At 39.4% G+C, this 14,740-nt stretch overlaps 2 protein-coding genes across 3 annotated transcripts in view; one reads left to right on the top strand and one right to left on the bottom strand.

Moving 5' to 3' along the window:
* The first annotated feature begins 21 nt into the window (after positions 1 to 21).
* The window catches only part of ASB3 (ankyrin repeat and SOCS box containing 3), a 28,679-nt gene continuing 13,960 nt past the window's right edge, over positions 22 to 14,740 (top strand). The window contains exon 1 of one of the 2 annotated variants that reach the window (XM_014962491.1): positions 22 to 58. The gene's annotated coding sequence lies outside the window, so the exon portion shown is untranslated. Of the gene's footprint in view, positions 59 to 296; positions 318 to 14,740 lie in introns of those variants that run through there. The other variant, XM_014962492.1, reaches the window with a different exon arrangement.
* Positions 5,938 to 14,612, bottom strand: CHAC2 (ChaC, cation transport regulator homolog 2 (E. coli)). Its single transcript, XM_014962493.1, has 3 exons — positions 14,447 to 14,612; positions 9,322 to 9,357; positions 5,938 to 6,651 (listed from the first exon to the last, which is right to left on the bottom strand). The coding sequence occupies exons 1-3, from the start codon at positions 14,579 to 14,581 to the stop codon at positions 6,268 to 6,270; spliced, it is 555 nt and encodes a 184-aa protein (XP_014817979.1). The 5' UTR covers positions 14,582 to 14,612; the 3' UTR covers positions 5,938 to 6,267.

The raw sequence follows: 14,740 nt of genomic DNA, 5'->3' as shown, positions 1-14,740 counted from the left end.
CGATCAACATCCGGGGCAGCCGGCGCGCGCCGCCCAGGCGGTTGGCGGGAGGCGGCCGGTGAGTGAAGCTGAGGGACGGGGCGGGAGAGGGGTCCCCGCTTCTCCGCGGAACCCCCTGCGAAGCCGGGGGGCTTGGGGGGGGGGGAAAGGGGGGCGCCGGACTCATTAACGGCTGCGGGGAGGGGTCGAGGAGCGCTCTGAGGCAGCCCCCGCCGCCTGGCCGTTGTTGTGCGTTCGCCTTCGGCTATCGGAGGAGGAGGAGGAGAAGGAGAAGTCTCTCGGGGGGGGGAGGACTGCAGTCGCGCCAGGTGCTGCTGGTTAGTGCCGCGGAACGGTGCCGGGTGGTTTGTTTCGGGTGGCGCGCGTTCGGTTTGGTAGGGTCTCCAGATGGTTTGGGTGGGAAGGGACCTCCGAGGGCCGTCCCGTCCTGCTCATCCTTCTTCGGCTAGGTCAGGGTGCTCGGAGCCCCGTCCTACCTGACCCGGAATGTCTCCAGGGATGGCGCATCTGCCACCTCCCTGGGCATCCTGTCCTGGTGTGTCACCACCCTCTTTGTAAATTTATCTCCGATTCGGATTGAACTATGAGTTAAGACATGAATTGGAGACTCTGGAGGAAGGAGAAGGATGGGGTAATTAACTGCCCGCTCTGCGGTTGGTGATGGGGTGACATATGGGGGTAGCAGTAATGTTTTGTGCTTCTTAATAAACCCTAATGAATCTCAATTTGGTAGATGCTGTGATGTTTACTGAGAGAAGTCTGTGAAGGCAAAGGGAGCAGATGATGCCTGGAAGAATCCCAGTGGTGATGGAGAAAGATAACTGGGTGATGCATCATCAGCTCAGGTGGTTTGGTTTAAGATTAGTTTGTTTCAGGACATTCTCCGTTGCTGTTGTGCCAGCAGAGTGATGTGTGTGTGCGCTTTCAAATTTACGTTGGGCAAAATTGGCTGAGTCTCTTTGAACTGTTCGCACAAATGGTTTGAAATTATATAGCTTAAAATATTTTAAAACTTTACTAAATGGCTGCCTTGGGTTTAGTCAATACTTTCAACCTTTGCTACCATAATTTTCTTGTTTAAGAGTGTAATCTTTTTTTTTTTTCCTGTTAAACTGATGCTGAAGCAGGTATAGCTGTACTGGGAGAAGAATTACTGTGCACCATGAGAGGGAAGTGCCAGAATACCTGCAGAGAAGAGACCCGAGTTGCAAAAGGCCAGAAAGATGCAGGCAAGGCGTGCGTTTGAGACAAAGAAGGGCAGCAATTAAAGGGAAGCTGCCTTAATAAAAAGTGAGAGGAGCAAAGAAATTAATGTAAGAATACTCAGGGAGCGTGAAGTTGCAATAATCGGGGCTATCCTGTAGTTGGTAATCGAAGTGAGTCCATGCCCAGCTTTTGCAGAAGACTGTTAGAGAAGAATAGCTATTTGAAAAACAGTCTCCTCCTAATCTTGTGACAGTGACGTACTTGTGTGTTTGAAAATCAAGATACAGGGGGTTCAAAATCAAGATGCTGGGGGCTTGCTGTCCTGATGTCTATTTGCAAACCCTCTGCCGGTCAGTAGCTTGGCTGAACAAAGTGGAAAATCATCTTGTCAGAACTTCTTTTGTTACCCAAACAGACAGCAGGAATAGATCGGACGGGGGAGCTGTGGTCAGGTTTTTCCAACGTCCTCCACTCCTTAGTTTGGGTGAAGGCTGTATCCGCGCATACGGGAAAGGGAGGGAAGGGATACATATCAGAGTTAAGGGGGAAGAACTTCAGGAAATAATGATATAAAGTAGTGATATAATACTGATGGTGGATTCTGCCATCAATTTTGTAACTTCGTTGCTTTAGCTTTTAAGAGGTAATGGCGGTCAAAATGCAATTTTGGGGGTGGGGGGTGTGTCTGCTTGTAAGGGGTAAATTATCCATGATACTTTGAGCTAACAAGTACATTTTTTTTCCTACACTTTTAGCAAAACTGGCTGAAATGTTTAGACTTGTAGAGCTTCTGTTAAGACTGTATGTTTTCCTTTTTTTTGTTCGGTTCTTGAAGAACCACAGGATGATACTTGTGCATTTGTGGGGAAAATTGATTTACTGAATGTGTTAGTTATTTTAAGAATTATCAGTCGTTGCATTCTTTAGTTATCTTTGTGAAATATTTTCATCAAACTTTAGTTTCTAGAAAGCAGCCTAGTCTAGACAGAGTCTGGTCTCTATGTACCCTTGTGAAAAAAAAGAAATTTGAGAGCATGAAAGTGGGGATAAAGATGTGATACAACAGCAAGGAAATCGTTAACAGTTCCTCTTTGTGTGTTTTGAGGGCATGACAATTAGCTTGGTTTTGTTTTGAAAAGGTCTATGACTCGCCAATCTTTGGTAATTAGTGAGTGCACAAAGCTGTTAAACGCAAGCAATGGATAAAAGCAAATCAAAGTTTACATGTATAAAAAAAGAACTCTTAAGAGTTCTCTCTGTATGTCTACAGATAGACAGACAGATATGCATTTACCTGAATGGTCCAGCACAGTTTCAAAATTAGAACAGATTAGGTCAGTCCCATCTGATCTTTGCTGTTTGCTCATCTATGGAAAGTATGGAGCACAAAATGCTTTACGAAGGAAAGACGGAAATTATTATTGGGGATCCTACAAAGAATGTAATAATTACAATCTGGCAATTAATTAATCAAATTAATTTGATTTCCCTTCTTCTTGAGTTTTCTTGCGTTAAGAAATGCAAATCTGTTTATAGAAATTTTATGACTACGTCAGATGACACATTAATTTTGTCAATGGCAGTAAAAATGGGTATGAAGTGTGCTTATTATCAAATGCTAGACAAAAAAATTAAAATGTTGCATATTCAGGTTAGATTTGTATATTCACAGAAGATGATGCATATTTAATGACTTGCTATCATAGTTAATTTATCATACTAAAGAATATCCGATATTACATAAGCTACTTTTTAATAGCTGCTTTTTAATTTTAATTCACATTCTAGCACGGTCAAATTTAACCTATTGCAGTCTTTGTACAAAACTTACTTTTTTTTTTTCCTGTAACTCAAATTAATATAGGACTTTAATTTGGGACATTCCAAATAAATTTGCAGATATATTGGCTTATGTACTCCTCAGTGGCAATCCCTTTCAGCATCATAGGGAGTGTGTGTCTTGACCAACTGCTGGGCAAGTTCCTTTTCCTACAAATGGTGTTAGACATTTTCCTGTGCAGTCACAGCAGGGAAGAGCATCACTGCATACACACTACTGCATACACACTACTGCATACACACTACTGCATACACACTACTGCGTACTGCTTCCTTCCTGCATGGGAGAGCAGAGGGCCACGCTGACTGCTTGGTGATTTGAGTCTGTGGATCCCAGGGAGTAAAACTGACAACATGGATATGACTATTGTTTCCCCAAACGCTGTTTGGAAACAAATTTAGAGGTAGTTTCGTGTGTGTGGTTGTATAATAAAACCATGTCTAAAATCTCTACAATTTGTCACAAATTTAGATTTAGTTCTAACAAGTAGGGAAACAAAAATTAAGCATATATGGCATATAAAAAGTGTATGTTAATTTTTTTGTGGCAACAGATCTGAAAGTATACTGGACTTCTGTTGGCAGTTGAAGCTATAGGAAGAATTGTGGTTCAAATCCTATACAACAAGAGCAAAGTTATATTTCCAGTGCTTTAATTCCTACTGTTGACCAGTTTAAGACTCTGTAATGCTAGCTAGCTCTTGTATGTTGTTTTTCATCATTAGATCTAACAGCATTTTATAACAAGATGCAATTAAGACACACACTGATGTCCATCCTAATGTGGATACACTTTAAATAAACATAACATTTCTGGAAATGTCTTTCTCCAACACTGTTAGTAAATGTGATGCATTTTTATTGTTATGCACAAACTGAAATATATCATTACAGATATTTTTGCAAGTTTTATGAATCTGGAACGTAAATGAACAAACAATGTCCTGAGTATAATTAAAGCTGCAAAGTGTAGAGCCATAAACAATCACAATACCCCAACACAGTGCTTAAATAATTAGAGTTTTAATGAGGGAATTATCACTGATGTTTTTGGATCATTAGTGAGCATAAGCATCCCCTGCCCTGTTTTAAGGAACAAGGATGAGTTTTTGAGGAAAGGATTTTTACAGATGCATAGAGTGGACATTCCACTGTACGTGTCTTAACTTTACTACAGCTTGCTTAAATCTGAAGTGAGCACAAGAGAGGAAGTGCTGTTGTTGATTGGGGTTTTTTTTTGTTTTTTTTTTGAGGGTGCTGTTCTTTTCAACACTTAAATATTCTTTAAATAAATCATACATAACACTTTTAGTAACAGCTAAATGATTTACTCTTTAAGTCAAGGTGAATAAATGCATGTGTAATGGAGCATGTTCATTAATGTTGATTTGGGTGATGGTTATCACTGCCCATGTTTGGTGTGTGAAGTCACTGAGCTCCAGCTTTGGACATCTTAATGAGTGTCATTACACACAGCCATCTGGAAGTTCTGATCATGCTCCTCTCCTGCTGTACAGGTGAGCTAGTTGGGGTTGCTCTTTTGCCCAGTTATGTCAATCTCAAAGCAGCATAGTGCAGCGGAGAATCAAGACCTTTGAAGGGCATTCCATCAGTTTGCAAGTAACTCATGTGTACTAGTGGAAAAATGGGGCCTCAATACATATGATTATTTTGCTAATATGATCAGAGGATTTGCTTCTGGAGTTGAGAGTAGTGCATCAAGTGATACCCCATCATGCACTCTTAAAATAGTGGTATTCGACTATTAATAATAAACAGTAGCTTCTAAAAACCAATACACTTTTTTTTTCTTTCAATAAATCAATGCTTGAGAGATCCCAGAAGCACACTAAAACTATAATCTGGTATGTAAAAAATACAGTTATCTTAGTTAAATATTTTAAGTGGTCTAATTATCTTGAATTTAGGTTTGAATTTTAATATCCTATTTTCTACTCATCTAGCTGCCTTTCTCAAATGTTTCCTATTAACATTCATTTATGTTCGTGTTGGCTTATGTGGGTAGCCAAGTAAAGTAATAGCAGCTTGTTATTTTGATAACCCTGATATTTTCAAGCAATTACAAATATAAAATGAGAAAATGTAAAGAAGAGAAAGGGACATCCTGTATAGTAGAAACACAATTTTTGCAATTACTGATGCAAAATATAGGCTTCCAAGCTACTACTAAACACTTACACATTCTCTATATGAGAAAATGTGATGTTACATGCTGTTTGAAATAGGAGCTTTCCTGTGTTAACATACAAAAATATACTTTGTTAAAAGTTAACAAAAATAACTTAAATTTTTGAGAAGCAAGACAAGTTCTCGTTGGGGTGGAAAGTAAGCCAGCCTACTAGTCCAAACTGGTGGTTTTTTTAAGAGATGAGATTACAACAACATCTAAAGGTAAATAACAAAGATGAAGGCTTCTGAACATTCTTGTTGCATTGTGACACCAAGTCTCATACTCAGTTAACTTTAACATTTTCACTTTATTCTTTATATTAATCTTAAAATATGAAATGAGGCACTGATATGTTATGGCTTGTTGTGTCTAAGTACCATTTGCTTTGGTTTTCAGGGACTTCACATAATGAGCCAAGGGAAATAATTATTTCCTTGGCAATGAAACATGTTTAAGGACAAGCTAATAGATAAAGGGCAAGATGACTAATTCAGTGGAATAACTTAATTTCAGCGAAGTTGAATGTTGATGGTGTAAATATGTAGTAGGACATTTACTATGCAGTTTAAAAAAAACAGCTATTTAATATTTATCTCTCTAGCTGCGCTGAGCTCTGTGCCTGTGGACTCGAATCAGAAAGAGCTTTCATTTAAATCAATGGGACTTAATGCACATTTTAGAATATTTTTAAGATCAAAGTTTATTTTACACCTGAAACAATAATAAAAAAAATAATCTTCAAACAAAGAGGAGTTTAAGTGGTTCTCTTGCAATTTTCATAAAGGTGTAGCCTTTGGATAAAAACCCAATACACCAAACCTAAAACACTTCCTCTGCTCTCTTTTCTGTAGACTCCTGAAAGAATGATTTTTGCAACAGTATGTTTTAATGGCCAACTACTATTCTGAATGCAATATTAAAATAAATAAGATAGTATAGTACAGAGAACCATGCCTCCAAGTCATGTTTCCTGCATCTATTGTGCAATGAAACCATTCCTCTGAAGCAAGACCATAAAATAAGAAGCTATTTTATAGACAATTTAGGTTTTGATGCTTTTCCAAGAGTTCCTTTACTAGTTTCTCTAAGGAGAAGAGATGCTCATCTACATCTTCTGGTACAAGATTTCTGATAGAATTAGCAAGTTCAAACAGGTATTCTGTGTTTCTTCCACTAGGACCAACTGAGTTAAAAATCTGTTCAGCAATTTCTTCTAGAGGTGCTGGACCAAGGTAGTTAGGGTTGTCATGAGTTCCAATGTATAACAACACATCAAATGGTTTTACTGACGAGTCTTTTGGGTAGAAAACAACAGTTGTAGTCCTGTAGCCTCCTTTCTCTCTGAAGTCCAGGTATGCCTTTACTTCACATTCTTGTCCAGCTGGCAATCTGTAAGCAACACCCCATACGCAGCCCTGTTGAAGGACAGAAGAAAAGAAAATCCAAGCAGTGTTTATAAAGATACTCACTACTTAATGTATTTCCATTGTATTTAGGCAAAATACTCTTAAAAATATATATATTCTTCCATTTTCAGTCTTTTTATAGCTATTTCTCACAACGTTTGTAGAAGGAGTACCAAATTAAAAGAAAGGACTGTTTTATTTAGGAAATCTTCAGTCAAAATGGTAATCGTGCAGACTGATCATCCACTTTCTTGCTAATGCTTAGGCCTTTCTTATTAAACAACTTCTTGTTACAATTAAATTTGAAGTAGTACATCACTTTGGCCTGGCCTTCTAAGGAGCTTGCAAAAAGGATACCAAGTATCTTCTTGACCTTACAAAATTTGTATGTGAAAAGTAAAATTATAAATAGTGCCCAATTCAATGTAATTTTGATAAGTTCCTTTCTCTGGTTAGTTGTAGTTTCATTTTTAAGGCCCCAAGTGTCACCTTACATCTGTTACACATACTTGGAGGGATGAGTGTTGTAACATTACTGTGCTGACACTGAATCAGAAAAGAAAAAGCCGAGAGAGAAACCTTCATTTTGCACAAATAAATGTGGCATATCCAGCACCTCAGCAAACACTGTTAGGATAAATTTCTCTTACCATTTTTGAGAACCTGAGTATTTCTTCATTCTCGTCACAGATAACATCTCTGAAAAAGTATTTAACCTTGGTATGAATTAGTTGTACTCCCTTACCAAGATAACTAAAGAGAGACCTGTATAGGGATTCATTTGCATGGGATTGTGTTTTAAGTACCCTAGAAAAATGATGATGGTCTGCTATCCACTCAGGGCTACGTATTGTTTCTTACAAGTGCTGTTTTAAAATAAATGGTACTCTGTTTCGTCTGCTGGCAACATCAAATGTAGATTCTTTCTGCAGCTAAGTAGGCATACATATCCATGCTACAGTTATGATCACAAAGCAATTAATGTTTGTTTTTCCCCCCCCCCCTCCCCCCTAAATCTGGATCTTAGCATTTAGTCATGATATCAGACAATGCTGGGGTGGTGGTGTTAATTTTGTGGTCAGACTATATGCCAGTTGAAGGCATTTTGTTAAAAAAATCAGGAGTCATTTTCTGTTGCATCCTTTGTAGGTGGTTACAGCATTTGATGTGCTGTGGCCAGAACAACACTACTGAGTACAAAAATGGGTTCCTTGCTTTCCCTCAGCCATCTGGGATGCTGGTTCACTCCAGACGTCTGCAGGAAACATGTTAGCTTTGGAAACAGCCTCTTCTGCACATATTATTCCCTTGAGTTGAATCGGCCATTCAGACTTACTTTGGTGTTGACAGGAGAATATATATGGGTCTGGTGGGGATAAGGATTTAAAGCAGATAGTAGTACTAGTGAATTTGTTTAGTTTTCAGTATAGGGCATTTCTGTTTCAGATGATGGGCAATTATAATCCAGAAATCTGACAAGGAGTATGAGGTTCTTTTTCTGTGTGGTTTCCTCTTAACTGGCAAAGAAGCTCCAGATGGACCAAGTTAAAGTAACTCTCTATACTAGGTGTTTCCAAGGTGCACTGTGTGTATCACTTGTGAAAAAGGACACACAGAGATGACAGCTGGCATTGCCAGTTAAAGTATACCACTGCTGTTGTCACCAAGGTATTTGGTGTCTGCGTAGAGGGGAATAATTGCTGTAGTCTGCTAAGATACCTTCAAAATAAGGTTACCTTTTTGAACTGCAGAATGAGTAACAGAAATTAAAGCAAATGACTTGTTCACACCATTTGATGATTATATGTAAAGTGTGATTATCAGGTCACACCAGATACTGGAGAAAAGGGAGAAAAACCCGACCAAACAAAACTGGTTGTAACAAAACAAACAAAACAATTGCAGGTCCTTGCAAAGATTAGCTTCTTCACTATCTATCAGAATTTGAAACGGGTAAAATGTAAGTCTAGGGACTTTTCAAAGCAGAAAAATCTTGATTTTTCCTAAAGCTTAGATGACTGTAAGCCTTAGGCATTGTTTCATCCCCCCTCCCTCCCCAGCCCGGGCGCTCCCCCCCTTGCACTGTCTTAAGTGATATCTAGGGAAGAAGTGAAAAGATAAGCAAGAACAGTAGACTCTGGCCAACGGCCTTTTCTCTAAATAGGAGCTAATTTCACAATATTACATAGAAACCAAAAGCACAGTTGTGGCACTTAATTCCTTAAACATTTGATCTGTGTAGCAAAACATAAAGCAAGGGTATTTCCTTTCTTATCACTGCGATGCGATCTTGATTTGTTTCAGTTTTTATTTTGGGATGGCAACGTTACTGTTCTGACACAACATCTGGGGTATCATCAGCACTATATGTATGCTGAAAGTAAAATTCTGCATCTTATAACAGGATAGCTGAAGTAACTATTCCAGAAAATACTTTTACATATACCTCTGTTAATAGCAGACCCAAGCTACTCCCAGTTTCTTAGTTTAGATTGATTGATTGATTTGAAACAATTGGTATCAATTGGTGTAACTCTAAGAAATTTTGAGAGAACTGTTCATTGCACTAAAGATAACTCAGTTATTGGCTTGTAGAGAAGCAAAAATTAAGAGAGACTTAATACACAGGCTGGGAATGCAACAGGACATTCTGTATACTACATAGACAGAGTACTATACCTCAGCATCTTCAACCAGCGTCACAACTCTTCCAGGCTAAAATAAAAAAAAAAATATCATAGTTCAAATACAGGCTTTTAATTGAAATCATGAGCAAAACCAAAACAAAATAAAAAAAAAAACCAACAAAGAATAGTGTCCTGGATTAGTTCTCTGACCATCTCAATAACCTCTATTTATTTGAAATCCAGTATAAATATTTTTCAAGAATAGCTTTTGATCTGTATTAGGTAAACTGTGATGAACAAAATGTTAAATTCTGAGCGGAAAGCACCTGTAACATACAAGTTAGATTAATGGCAGTTATAAATGGTGAGGTTTTGAATGTCCTTGCTTTGTATGTGCTGTCCAGACTCAATTATATTCATTTTAAATTGTGATAATTCATTAATGTAAAACTATCATCAGTGCACCTTCCTCAGTCATGTTGTTTTCCATGGTACTATGCTTTTATTTTTTTATCTCCAAAGTGACAATGAGATGAACCTTCTCACTTGGATTCAAAAGGTTTATATGCAGGCATGGACAAAAATGTAACAGAAATCTAGCTTGTGTAGAAGTAGATGAGATATTACCACTTCTGGCTTGGTTTGCACAGATGGCTTTTAGATAATGTTAATTACACACTATGACACATGACAACTTCTAGCTTTAAAAGCTCCTAACTAATTAGATGTTTTTGAAAACATACTGCAAAGAAATCTGGTAAGCACCATGTTATTCAATGTTGAAAAATAAGTTTATTGTGCAAAAGACTAATTTCCCCTTCTTTTCCTTCTCCCCGCTCATTATTTCTTGCTGGGCTGAGGGAGGATACCTTGGTAATGGCTTATTTTTCCATTAAGTTTCTTCTTGCAGGAAGAGTAAAGAGGCCACTTTGTAAATACTGAAAAGAAAATTGTTAACATTTGTTGTGTTACCTGGAGAATAAAATTTTGAAATATAAAACCCTACGGAGAGCTACAGCTGTAGTTTAAAAGTGCTAATTTTGGCATTAAATTAGTGTACAAGTGTCTGCTTAGAGTTAAGGGAAAGCAGAGGTACTAGCGTTAATTCAACTCCAGTGTAGGATATAAATTAATTTTCTTAGGAGTTGCAAAGATAATCTGAATTTGAAATACTTGGACGCATGCCTTTCATTTAGTCTTGGCTGATTTTCAGTCCTGGGCTACTAAGTTCTAGTCTTTTTATGACTCCTCACTAGTAGCTGCATTGACATGTCCGTGCTTTTCTCTTTGCTAAGTTTGTACTTCTATTTGTCTCTTTCACCCAGAAACAGTGTAGGGTTTTCTCTTGCACCAGCCACTGGCAACCCATGCATTCTTTGGTAACAAGCTAAATACGAAATCTAGTTTTTGCAGAGCGATTCATAGATACCAGCAAGTGTAGATATTAATATCAGATCTTTTAGAATCTTATCAAGGCCATTTATAAGCTCTGAGTTGCTGTGGTTTTTCATTGTTATACCGGTTCTGTCCCAGCATCAGCCATCTATTCCTGATCTGATTGATACAATAAGGTAACAAAATACAATGAGGTAACAAAACTAAACTAATACTAAATTATTACTCTTTGAGTACTTAGAGGAAACAGGTCTGTTACCGTGGTTAATCAACATAACTTAGGTGTTCCTTTTGGGGAGTCTTATCCATAGCCATTAATGCTTCCCTGACTTGGGTACTCGGATACTAAGATTTTGTAAATTATGGATTAAAGAGTCATTCTGTGGTGGAAAACAACTTTCTCTTTATTATCAAGAATGTCTGTGTCTGAAGAATAATATTAAATAAAAGTAAAGTACTGAAGAGTACTTAATCTTCAGAGTAGTTGTGTGATGAAAGAACAATCTGTTTGCGTAGGGAAGGACAGGGTATTTATTGTATTGGTTTGCAGAGTCCTTGTCTTCCATAGAACTACCTAAAAATAAAGACCATGGAACCATGCGTATTACCTCTGCTGGCTAAGAAAAGGAAATAACACATCTATAAATGACTAGCTATATAATATAAACCAAAACCATTTTTGTCATGTCCAGGGAGTACTGGAAAGAGTAAACCTGAATGATCTCCTAAAAAACAGGATGTCTTTGAGGGATCTGTGTCAGTTCTGTGCAGTGTACTGCCACAAAGGCAACCTGCTGGAGCAGCAGCGTGGTCTGAGCTGCACAGGTATCTTCTACAGCATCTGCAGCACTAAGGGCCATGGTCTCTCTGAACCAGAAGGGAAGCCATTGTGGAAAATTAAATACAACACTAAGCGCTAAAACAAGGTGTATTTCACTTCAGGCCCTCAGTGGTACTGTACACTAGATGTACAGTACTCCCCAATGTACTCCTGTCTTAAGAGTGCACGTGGCAGGAGATTCTTACAGGCTTTGCCAACCTGGGTTCAGTAAAAAGAGGAAAATAGCATTAGCATGGCACAGAGCCTGTGCTAGAGACTACGACCATTTTCCTGGCACAGGGGCGTTGTCCATCTGCATGGAGATCAAGTTCCTCAGTTGGTGCATGCTATGGGGTAAACTAAAATAAGATCTTCCACTGTTAGATTGTTTTCAGTGGTGCCATAAACTTCTCAGCTACCAAAATTACTAAATAGTTACTGATAATCAATAAATGTTGCATCTGGATATAAAAGTAAGATGGAATAAAAGGAAATCTGACCGTAGAAATAATTTTAGCTTGATTCTCTCTTAATTTTGTTCAGAAAGGGAGGTGTAAATTTGCTAATAAGTAGGAACGTAATAATTTTAAATGGTTTCCTTAAAAGCACAAGTTTATTTAAAAAAGCATAACCTTTTCTACTTCCTAGAGGGAGGGGAATTGTAAGGAGAAGAAGCCAGACTTCATTGTTTTGGGAGCAGCAAGCTATTAGTTTGGATCAAACCATCTTGTGATAATAATGGCTTCAACACTTGAATGTGCTTACACTTCCGTGCAAAACAAACCCCCAGGCTTTCAATGTTTGAGAAGGTTTATGCGAATCATGCAGGTTTGCATTTCTGATGCCATTTTTTCTGAAGCTTGCACTAAGAAATTTGAATTTGCCATTTATGGAAACATTTTTGTTACTTATTCAGATATTCTAAGCCAATAGCACTTTTTCCAGGGAACACTGTTATTGCCTGGTAAAATTCAAGCTGCTTTAATGTACTATTCAGAATAACCCTCTGAAAATCTTACTTTTAAATGTACCTAATATGCTGTATGCTTTTCAAGAAATGTTTATTCCTTTTTTTTTTTGCACTCTTAATCTGTTCTAATAAAACCTTTCCCAATATAAACTATGGCCCCGTGATTCAATATAACTTTTTAACTAGTTAGCCCTCTTATTAAGGTAGGAGTTGAACAGTTCAAAGTACAATGACAAGGTCAACTGAGTTTTGCACTAAGAGCTTGCAGCCATTGTACATAAAAGTGCTCTGTACGCTTTTGTTGCGCTGACCACGGAACGTTGGAGCAAAGAGTGTTTTCAGGAGAGGTTTTTTAAAACTTGTTGGCTACTATTTTATTGCTACTTTTTAAAATGTGTTAGTGCGGAAGGACCAGTTTCACTTGTAGCTCACCCACAGGAGATGTAATTAATCTCTGATGTCAAGGATTGTAAAGATTTTATAGCAGAGAGCATTTGGCCCGGTGAGATGGGGGGGGTCTCAGCTGTGTGTTTTCTCAGCTGAGGGAGCCCTTTTGCGCTGCACGCAGGAGTAACAACTCGTGGTCTGCAGGAATACAGAAAGGCATTAACTTGTTGATGCTGAGAAAAGGTGTATTTTGTTAATGCTAAGTGTTTTATATAAAACATAAAATGCATTAACCAGTTCACATAAATAATAACCTGTGCCCTCAGTCAAAAATAGAACAAAGCATGAGGTTGGATAGAGTGTTGGTATTGGTTTAAGGTGCTGTATGCCTGCAGGTGGTAGTTCGGGGTACAGTCTTGACTGGGGCAGAAATACAAACATCTAAGCTTCAGGGAACCAAGTATATGTGGGTAGTAACCTAGCATTTTGCAATACTTCCAATATCTGCACAGTCACCCTGAGTATTCCTCTGAATTTCAGCCTAGCCCAGCAGAAGGTCACCAAGAATATGAGGTCACCAAAAATACTTGCAAAAAAGAGGAAGAACTGGCTGGTGCGGGCTTTATTCCTTTCTGAAGATCCAGGAGTAAGACGTTCTCTGTTGACTGATTAGAGGTTTTTAGATATTTTTGTTTTTTTTTAAAAAGCCTGATTTCCAAAGTAGGGGAGGCTGACGGGATCCCACTCGCTTATGCCCCCACCATAACAACTTTTGCACATGTTTTTCAATTCATCCAAATTCAAGAGAAGAATAGGAATGAACTTGCCATGTTTCAGTTTGAGTGGAGTTTCCAGGGTGCAGGTCAGATGGCTGCTTTAGGGAGCATCAGAATACACTGTCCTGATACAAAACCAGCACGCAAAGTAGGTACATTGCTATAGAGCTGTATGCAAGCGTCGGTTTCTATATATTTATGATCAGTTTGTGTTTCTGATAAGGACTAAGTCGTGAGCCCGGTGACCGTCCTGCCACACCAAAATAATTCTTCTAACTTGCTGGAGTTAGAAGAAACTACAGAAACTAGTAACTTATTGTTCTTTAACCTATTGTTTCTTTAACATTTGTTGAGCTATTTAGAATCATATAAGGCGGATAGCCCTTCTGTGGGGAGGGTGGTACAGGCTTCCAAAGCAGAGTAAAGGCTCTTATTCTCGCTGCTGTGGCTTAAAAATATATGTATGTTGGCATGAAATTGGGAATGCTCGCTTCTGGAATTTTCTTTGTTTATTTGTGGGGGGGGGGTTCCCCCTTTTCCCAAGCAGTAAATATATCCTAATCTGTGAGTTTTCATTTGAAAGTAAAGAAAAAAAAAAAGCTGAAGAGCAGCGAGGTGGTTACTCGGCTCAACGCTTCTGGCCTTAGCTTACAATTAACCAGCCCTTCTCTCCACAGCCCGGGGCCCGCGGTGGGGTCTTCTCCCCTCGCTACTCGGAGCAATGTCTGTAGAGTGGGGCCGGAGGCCGCAGCCCGCCCCGCCGCCACGGTGAGGGGCCGGGCCCGCCCGCCTTCCCCGCCAGGCCCCGCCTCGCCTCCCCTCGCCTCACCTTGCCCGGCACGCCGCGGTGGTCGGTGCTGCCCTGCCAGAAGCGGCGGCTGTAGCCCCGGATGCGCCCTACCAGCTTCTCCTCGTAGGGGAAATCCACCTTCCAGATGAGGGAGCCGTAGCCGAACACCCACATGGCTGACCGGCTGCCTGGCGGCCCGGCCGCCGCGGGCCTGCGCACTGCCGGCGGGGCGGCGACGGGAAAAGCCGGCGGGGCTTGTGCCGCGCCAAAAGCCCAAACCGAAGCCCCATATGCATATTCTGTATTAACAGGCATCTCTCTTTCCCCCTTTTT

This window comes from Calidris pugnax, unplaced genomic scaffold (genome assembly GCF_001431845.1).
Source record: "Calidris pugnax isolate Ruff unplaced genomic scaffold, ASM143184v1 scaffold147, whole genome shotgun sequence".
Taxonomy (NCBI): domain Eukaryota; kingdom Metazoa; phylum Chordata; class Aves; order Charadriiformes; family Scolopacidae; genus Calidris; species Calidris pugnax.
This window is presented reverse-complemented; position numbering and strand designations above follow the sequence as displayed.

Coding starts and splice junctions, on each gene's coding strand:
- CHAC2 (XM_014962493.1), bottom strand. CDS start 14,581: ATGTGGGTGTTCGGCTACGGCTCCCTCATCTGGAAGGTGGATTTCCCC. Junction 9,358..14,446: donor ACCGCGGCGTGCCGGGCAAG/GTGAGGCGAGGG, acceptor TTTTTATTTTAG/CCTGGAAGAGTTGTGACGCT. Junction 6,652..9,321: donor CGCTGGTTGAAGATGCTGAG/GTATAGTACTCT, acceptor GTCCTTCAACAG/GGCTGCGTATGGGGTGTTGC.